This window comes from Dipodomys ordii, unplaced genomic scaffold, assembly GCF_000151885.1.
Source record: "Dipodomys ordii isolate 6190 unplaced genomic scaffold, Dord_2.0 Scaffold167, whole genome shotgun sequence".
Classification (NCBI taxonomy): domain Eukaryota; kingdom Metazoa; phylum Chordata; class Mammalia; order Rodentia; family Heteromyidae; genus Dipodomys; species Dipodomys ordii.
This window is the reverse complement of record NW_012267383.1, coordinates 97,416-106,141: the sequence shown is the minus strand read 5'-3', so window position 1 is coordinate 106,141 and position 8,726 is coordinate 97,416. Positions and strand designations below refer to the sequence as shown.

Sequence of the window (8,726 nt, the reverse complement as noted above, 5' to 3'; positions counted from 1 at the left end):
CTCAAGGCTAGCACTCTACCACTTGAGCCACAGCGCCACTTCTGGCTTTTTTCTTTTTGCTTATGTGGTGCTGAGGAATCGAACCCAGGGCCTCTGGCATGCAAGGCATGCGCTCTACCACTGAGCCACCTTCCCAGCCCCATTTTTTTGAGTCTTAATTGTAGACAGAGTCTCATAGGCTTTTCTGCCCAGGTAGCTTTGAATCTCCACACTCAGATTTCTCTCAGTCTCACACTTACAGGTGTGAGACACTGAGCTCGGCCGCTTTTATGACTATTGTGTTTGCTATTACTGTTCTGGGATTGATTTTAAAGCATTGCATTCTTGCTTGGCTTTTTTAAATTCAAGTTCCACTACTTGAGCCATTCCTCCACTTCCAGATTTTTGCCATAGAGGTGGAGATAAGACACTGGATTTGTCTGCTCAAGCTGGCTTTGAACCTGAGATTCTCAGATCTGAGTCTTCTGAGTAAGCTAGGATTACAGGTGTGAGCCATTAGCACTCAGCTTGCTTTCCTTATTTTTCCACTCGGGTCTCTGCATTTATGCCTAGGCTGGCCTGGGCTGGGATCCTCCTATTGTTTTTCTTTTGTTTGTTTTTGTTTTTGCTAGTCTAGGGCCTTGAACTCTGGGCCTGGGCACGGTCCCTGAGCTTCTTTTGCTCAAGGCTAGAACTCTACCACTTAAGCCACAGCACCTCTTCCCGCTTTTTCTGTTTATGTAGTACTGAGGAGTTGAACCCAGGGCTTCATGCATGCTAGGCAAGCATTACACCAATAAGCTACATTCCTAGCCCGGATCTTTCTATTTTTGTACCTATATAGTTGGCACTGACAGGCATGGTACCATGTCCAGGTTTTCTTTGGTTATGATGGTGTCTCAAACTCCCTGGGCTCCTGGCATAGAAGTAAGATCTTCTTGTTCCTTGCCTCCCAATTATTTGGAATTAAAGACATGAACCACCTCACCTAGCTGAAGTCTTTTGTTCAAAACAAGTTTTAGTTGGCTTGAGTCCTATTTATTTATACTCTAGGATTTCATGCTGTTTTCTTTTTCCTTTGTTTTTGTTAGTACTGGGGCTTAAACTCAGGGCCTCATGTTTCACCTGACTTTTTTCTACTCAAGGTTTTTCCACACCTCTACTTCTGAATTCTTGCTGGGTAACTGGAGATAAGAGTCTCTTAGATTTTTCTGCCTAGGCTAGCTTTTGAACCTCAATCCTCAGGTCTCAGCCTCTAGAGTTGGTAGGATTGTAGGTATGAATTGCCAGTGCCTGGCTCCCAGTTTTCTACAGTGTCCACACAAAACCAATGTTCTCAAAATTCCTTCAGAAAATGAAAAGTAATAATCTCCCCCACTCCCCTCCAAAAAAAGGAAGTGTGAAATGTTTTTCTGGCTGTCTGATGAGGAGGGTTTATTCTCTGGTACCTCACCTTCAGCATGTCGTTAGCTTTAGGTACAAGGGAACGCCCACTAGAAAAATCATTTTCCACCAAGTGCAGGTTGTACACATATTCTGGAACGCTGCTGGTTCGGTGGAGGTTGCCTGTAATTAAGCAAACATTAAAGTCAGAAAATGAATGAACCAACCAAGATTACAGACTACATAACACCTCTATATAAAACTTTCAAATTTAAGCACCCAAGGTCAATTACAAATACGAATATATATTGTTGATAACCATTGGTTTTGATGATCAAGAATCATCAAAACATTTGGCTGTATGCTGATCTGTAATCGTAGCTACTCAGGAGGCTGAGATCTGAACTGCATTTCAAAGTCAGCCCAGTGTAGACAAATCAGTGAGACGCTTATTTCCAATTAACCAGCCCAAAGTAGGAAGTAGAGAAGTGGCTCAAGTGATAGAGCACTAGCACTGAAGGAAAAAGCTAAGGGATAGTGAGTAGTAGGGTGTGAGTTCAAATTACAGTACTATCATCAACAAACAAAACATTCTCTGCCAGTATTTCAAGGTACAAGGTGAATTTAAAAAACAAGAAAGCAGACACATCAGGTAGTACATGGCCAAGACTTGGGAGATTTAGGAGTATGTATAGTTCAAGGCTAGCCTAGGCTACATAGTGAGAGCCTGGTGAAAAAAGAAAAAAAAGAGAAATTTCTAAAAACCTAAAACTAACCATGAACATACAGATGTCTGAGACTTGCTCACTGGTTAAATGGTCTGTCTGCTCTACTTTTTTTTTTCTTTTTTTTTTTTAGTCAGTCCTGGGGCTTGAACTCAGAGCCTGGGTTCTGTCCCTGACCTCTTTTGCTTAACACTAATACTCTACCACTTACAGCCATAACACCACTACTGGTTTTCTGGAGGCTAATTGGATAAGAGTCTCATGAACTTTCCTGCCTGGGATGGCAGCATTACAGGAGCCTGGTTTGTTCTTTCATTAAGGCACAGAATTCTGTTCTCAGGGCAGGAATTCAGGAACTTTTGAAATAAGTATGTGTAGGCAATAAATGTAATGGTGACTCAACACTACTGGATAAGAGAGCCAGATAAACAATGAGATCAGTGGTCAGTGTGCTCAAAGAAAAGATGCCACAATACTGGCGGCTCATGCCTGTAATCTTAGGTATGCAGAAGGCTGAGTTCTGAGAATTGTGTTTTGAAACCAGCCGTGTGTGTGTGTGTGTGTGTGTGTGTGTGTGTGTGTGTGTGTGTGTGTGTGTATCCAGCAAAGAAATCTGAAGTGGAAAGCTGTGTGTGTGTGTGTGTGTGTGTGTGTGTATCCAGCAAAAAAATCTGAAGTGGAAAGCTGGGTATTTGTGGCTCCTGCCTGTAATCCTAGCTACTCAGGAGTCTGAGATCTGAGGATCCTGGTTCACAGCCAGCCTGGGCAGGAAAGTCTGAGACTCATCTCCAACTAACCATCAAAAAGCCGAAGTGGAACTGAGGCTTTAGTGGTAGATTGCTAGCCTTGAGTGAAAAAGCCTCAGGGACAACACAGCACCCGTACCCTTACTTCAAACCCCAGACGAAAAGAAAAGAAAAGGAAAAACCAACCCTGACACTAAAACAACACAGGAATCACATACCAACACACTTTCCCAACAATTGTTTAAAACAAAATTCAGGCTGGGCGCTGGTGTCTGACTTCTGTAATTCTAACTACTAAGGAGGCTGAGATTTGAGGCTTGTTGTTCGAATCCAGCCTGGGCAGGAAACTCCATGAGATGCTTATCTCCATAAGCACTAAAGAGACTAGACAGACATTCCCCAGTTATTGTGAGGGAGAGGAATGCTGTTTCTGGTTGCCAGAGACCTAAGACATTCACCTCTAGCCCTAATTACCTATTAGGTCTGGCCCACTCTCCTCTGATTTCCTAGGGGCAGACAGGGCTGATAAACAGCTCTCAGGCCTCCAGGGATCCTGAGGAGAGGCAGCTGACAGCCAGTCACTGTCACACTGTAACCCAGGGAAGTTGAGAGAAGACAGGGAAAGGTCAGGTAGCCCCTTAACTTTTAACCTCTGACCTGGATGCCTTGCATCTGGACCTCAGTGACATTAAAGAATCTCTGCAAACTAAGAGCAGATTTAAGGACACAATTCTCAACGGTAGGGCTCCAATTCTCAACGGTAGGGCTCCTGCCTGGGCTGACTGTAACTCTTGTCCTCAACTCTGCACCCAGTTTTCCCTTCTGCATTTCCAAGTCCACACCACAGGTTCCAGGGAGGCAAGACCCCAAGGCTGCTGCTGGACCTGGAAAGGGGGCCACCACACAGACGCTGGGAACATAAAGGCTCCAATCCCCAAGGCCTGGGGAAGGGGTGAGGAACACAGCTTCAACTTTGCCCAAGTCACAAGAGAAAAGAAGCTTAAACTCAGAGGCTGTTGTGGGGACAGGTAAAGAATTACTAATTCCATGGGGCTGGGAATGTGGTGTAGTGGTAAATGGACTGCCAAGCATGCATGAAGCCCTGGGTTACATTCCTCAGTACCACATACACAGAAAAAGCTGTAAGTGATGTTGTGGCTCAAGTGGTAGAGTGCTAGCTTTGAGCAAAAGAAGCTCAAGGACAGTGCCCAGGCCCTGAGTTCAAGCTCCAGGACTGGCAAATACATATATATATATATATATATATTATTATAGATTATACATAATAATATATAGTATATAATATATTACATATAAACATATATATATTTCTGGTATATATGAAAACAAATTTCCTTGTCCTTTAAAGAAGAAATTTAGAAGCTGGGTGCTGGTGGCTCATGCCTGTAATCCTAGCTACTCTGGAGGCTGAGATCTGAGGATCATGGTTCAAAGCCAGCCAGGGTAGGAAAATACGTGAGAGTCTTATCTCCAATAAACAACCAGAAAACTGGAAGTGGTGCTGTGGCTTACGTGGTAGAACACTTGCATTGAGCTGAAGAACTCAGGGACAGCACCCAGACCCAGAGTTAAAGCCCCAAGACCCATAAAAAAAAAAAAAAAGATTTCACTAATAGTGGTTCCTTTGTATAATCCTAGCTACTCAGGAAGCTAAGATCCAGAGAATAGTGATTTAAAGCCAGCCCCCAAAGAAAAGATTCCATCTTCAATTAACTAACAAAAAGTAGGACTGGAAGCATAACTCAGCAAAGCAACTTTGAGGCCATGAGTTCAAGCCCTAATACCTGTGACAGTAATAATAGTAATAATAATTGCAACAGTATAAATAATAATCTGGATCAGGCATGGTAGTAAATGCTTGTAATCTTGACATTTGGAGCAGAATCAGGAGAGTGGCCAAGTTTGGGGCTAATCTGGGCCAAATAGCTGAGCTCTGTCTCAAACAAAATAACAATGAAGCCTGAAGCCAGGTGTCTGTGACTCATGACTACAATCTCAGGTATTCAAGAGGCTGAGAACTCAAGAACTCAGAACTGTAGTCTGAAGCCAGCTGGAAAGTCCAGAAAGTCTGGGAGATGCTTATCTCCAATTAACCACCAGAAAACGGAAGTGGCACTGTGGCTCAAAGTGGTACAGTGTTAGACTTGAGCAAAAAGCTCAAGAACATTGCCCAGGCCCCAAGTTCAAGCCCCAAGACTGGAACAACTACAATGAAAAAGCAATTCAGTGGTATCCATTTCAAAATGTGGACAATAACAACAACAAAAATCAGAAGAAAAAAATTGAAGATAACATCAGGAAATGGAAAGACCTCCCAAGTTCAGAGATAAGTAGACTATTGGGAAAATGGCCATACTGCCAAAAATGATCTACAAACTTAATTCAATCCTTCTATCAAAATCCCAATTAACTTTTTTACTGAGATAAAGAAAACAATCCAAAATTCATATAGAACAACAAAAGACCTCGAATAGCCTAAGCAATTCTAGGCAAAAAACAAGCAAACAAAAACAAAAACAATGTTGGTAGTGCCACAATTCCAGACCTCAAGCTTTGCTACAGAGCTACAATAACAAAAACAGCTTGGTACTGGCATAAAAACAGGCCTAAAGATCAATAAGACAGACCAGAAGACCCAGAAATAAAGCCATATACTTACAGTTGTCTGATAATTGACTTGTGAGACAAGGAAAGAAGATAGCTTCTTCAATAACTGTTTTTTTGAAAACTGGACATCTATATGTAGAAAATTAAAATTGGATCCCTGTTTGTCACTATGCACTAATATCAACTCAAAGTGAATCAAAGACTTCAATGATAGACCTGAAACTGAAATTACTGTAAGAGGGAATAGGAGAAACACAATTTATAGGAATAGGCAAAAACTTTTTTTTTTTTTTTTGCCAGTCCTGGGGTTTGAACTCAAGGCCTGGGCACTGTCCCTGAGCTTCTTTTTGCTAAAAGCTAGCACTCTACCACTTGAGCCACAGCGCCACCCCTGGCTTTTTCTCTTTATGTGGTACTGAGGAATTGAACCCAGGGCTTAATGCATGCTAGGCAAGCACTCTACCACTAAGCCACATTCCCAGCGTGGCAAAAATCTTTTGACAGAGTCCCGGGGCACATCAAATAGGAGAGACTTGACAAAAGGGACTACATTAAAATAAGAAGTTTCTGCATAGCAAAGGACATAGTTACTAAACTAGAAAGATAGCCAACAACTGGGAGAAGATCTTTACCAGCAATATAGCCAGTAAAGGTGTATTATCCAAAATATACAAGGAGCTTACTAAATTAACTCCCTCCCAGAACTAATAAACCCATCAATAAATGGGCAAAAAGACACTTCTCAGGAGAATAAGAATGGCAAATAAACATATGAGAAAATGCTCAACATTCCCAGTCATGAAAGAAATACAAATCAAGGGCTGGGAAGGTGGCTCAGTAGTAGAGCGCTTGCCTTGCATGCATGAGACCCTAGGTTCGATTCCTTAGCACCACATAAGCAAAAAGAGAAAAGCTGGAAGTGGCGCTGTGGCTCACGTGGTAGAGAGCTAGCCTTGAGCTGAAGAGCTGAGGGACAGCGCCCAGGCCCAGAGTTCAGGCCCCACGACCAGACACCCCCCAAAAAAATACAAATCAAAACAACTATTAGATTCCATCTCACCCCAGTTAGGTTGGCCAACACAGGGAACTCAGACAACAAATGCTGGGGAGGATGGGGAAGGGAGGTGGGAAGGAACCCTATTGCATTGCTGTGGGAATGTAAACTAGAATGTAAACTGGAAGGTGCCATGGAGGTTCCTTACAAAACTAAAGCTAGAACTCCCCCATGACCCAGCCATATCACTCCTGGGCATCTACCCAGAGCATGCAAGTGAGGCTACTGTACTTGCACAGCCATGTTCATTGCTGCACTACTGACAATAGCCAAATTATGGAAACAGCCCAGAGGCCCTACAACAGATGAGTGGATCAAAAATGGGAACATATATACAATGGAACCTTACTCATCCATCAGAAGGAGTAAGAATAGCATTTGCAGGGAAATGGATGAACCTAGAGCCAATCATGTAAAGTGAGATAAGCCAAGCCCAGAGGAATAAAAGGTACATGTTTTTCTCTCATATGTGGAAGCTAGATCTAATAATTGGGTTTGATAATTACATGGGTCTCCAGGCATTCACATACAAACAGACTAAAGAAATACACTCGTGTAGGAGGAACCCAAAGGCAGAACGCCACTGAACACTTAAATGGAGGAGGAAAGCTGAAGAAGTACAGCCATGGTGCTTGGTTGACACTATGTGGAAAATGAACTCTGCAACTTGTGGGCAGGGATGCTTTGGGTAAGGAGTGAGGAGAGGAAACTGAAGGAGTGACATTGTCCACAAAGAAACATACTCATTACCTGACTTATTAAATGGTAACCACTCTGTAAGGCATCTTAATAATAATAAAATTGTATTTTTTAAAAAAAATGTAAGGGAAAGGTAGATAGCATATAAACTAAATATATACATCATGACCACTAGGTGTAAGGTGGCTCATGCCTATAATCCTAGATACTCAGAAGGCTGAGATTTGAGGACTGAGGTTTGAACCCAGGCTGTGCAAATAAATCTGAGAGACTTATCTACAATGAATCAGCAAAAAAAGCCAGCAGTGGAGCTGTGGCTCAAGTGGAAGGGCTTCAATCTTGAGTGGACAAAACTAAGCAAGAGAAGGAGGCAGGCCCTGAGTTCAAGCCCCAGTACCAGCCCACTCACAAAAGTCAGGACAATTTATAATGAGAAGAAACTAAATGCTCGAGTATGGATGCAAGATGGCCCCATCCATTACATCATTTTATAGTAAAATAATAGTCAAATAATGAGAAAATTTAGGTAATAAGGAGCCACTTCCATCTTTAAGCCCAAACTCCTGCAAAGCTTCTTTTGTTTGATTGTTGGGGATTTTTTTGGTGTCAGTCCTGAGGCTTGAACTGAGGGCCTGTCCCTGAGTTTTCCTACTCAAGGCTAACATTCTACCATTTGAACTAAAGCTCTATTTCCAGCTTTTTGCTCATTAACTGGAGATAAAGAGTCTAACAGGCTTTGCGAACCTACCAACCTTCAAACTGCAATCCTTAAATCTCAGCCACCTGAGTTGCTAGGATTATAGGCATGAGACACCAGTGCCCATGTTTTTTGTTTTTTCTTTTTTAATCTTTAAGTAGTTGTATAAGGGAGTTGCCATTTAACAAAGCAGTTTATGAACACAAATGCATCTTGATCAATGTTACCCCTTTCAACATTTTCACCCACCCCTCCACTTACATCCCTCTCCCTTTTTTTGATGGCATCATCTCCCATACTGGTCTGAAAGCTCTAGGCTCAAACCATCCTCCTGCCTCAGCCTCCTATAGATTGCTGCCCCCATACCTAGCAAGGAAAATTCACAGAACATTTTTATCCAATAGCTACTTAATCAGTAAGTTTCAGAATTGGGATTGTTGAAGTAAAATGTTTATTTAGTTGTGCTCATATTCTGGCTTGAACTGAGGTCCTCATATGTTTCGCTTAGGGCTGTTACTCTAACACTTGAACTACAGCTTTGCTACTGGTTTTCTGATGGTTGACTGGGGATAAGAATTTCACAAATTTGCTGGGTGCCGGTGACTCATGTCTGTAATCCTAGCTACTCAGGAGGCTGAGATCTCAGGGTCACAGATCAAAGTCAGCCCAGGCAGGATAGTCTCACAGACTATCTCCAATAAACCACTCAGAAAACTGGACGTGGCACAGTGGCTCAGGTGGTAGAACACTAGCCTTGAGCTGAAGAGCTGAGGGACAGCGCCCAGGCCCAGAGTTCAAGCCCCATGACTGACTAA

General features: G+C 42.6%; 1 protein-coding gene across 1 annotated transcript in view; it reads right to left on the bottom strand.

Annotated features, from left to right (window-relative positions):
* Positions 1–8,726, bottom strand: part of Pkp2 (plakophilin 2) — a 58,604-nt gene that overhangs the window by 37,035 nt on the left and 12,843 nt on the right. Inside the window, exon 2 of the mRNA XM_013033406.1 lies at positions 1,433–1,545. Within this exon, the coding sequence (XP_012888860.1) occupies positions 1,433–1,545 (113 nt within the window). The remainder of the gene's footprint in view (positions 1–1,432; positions 1,546–8,726) is intronic.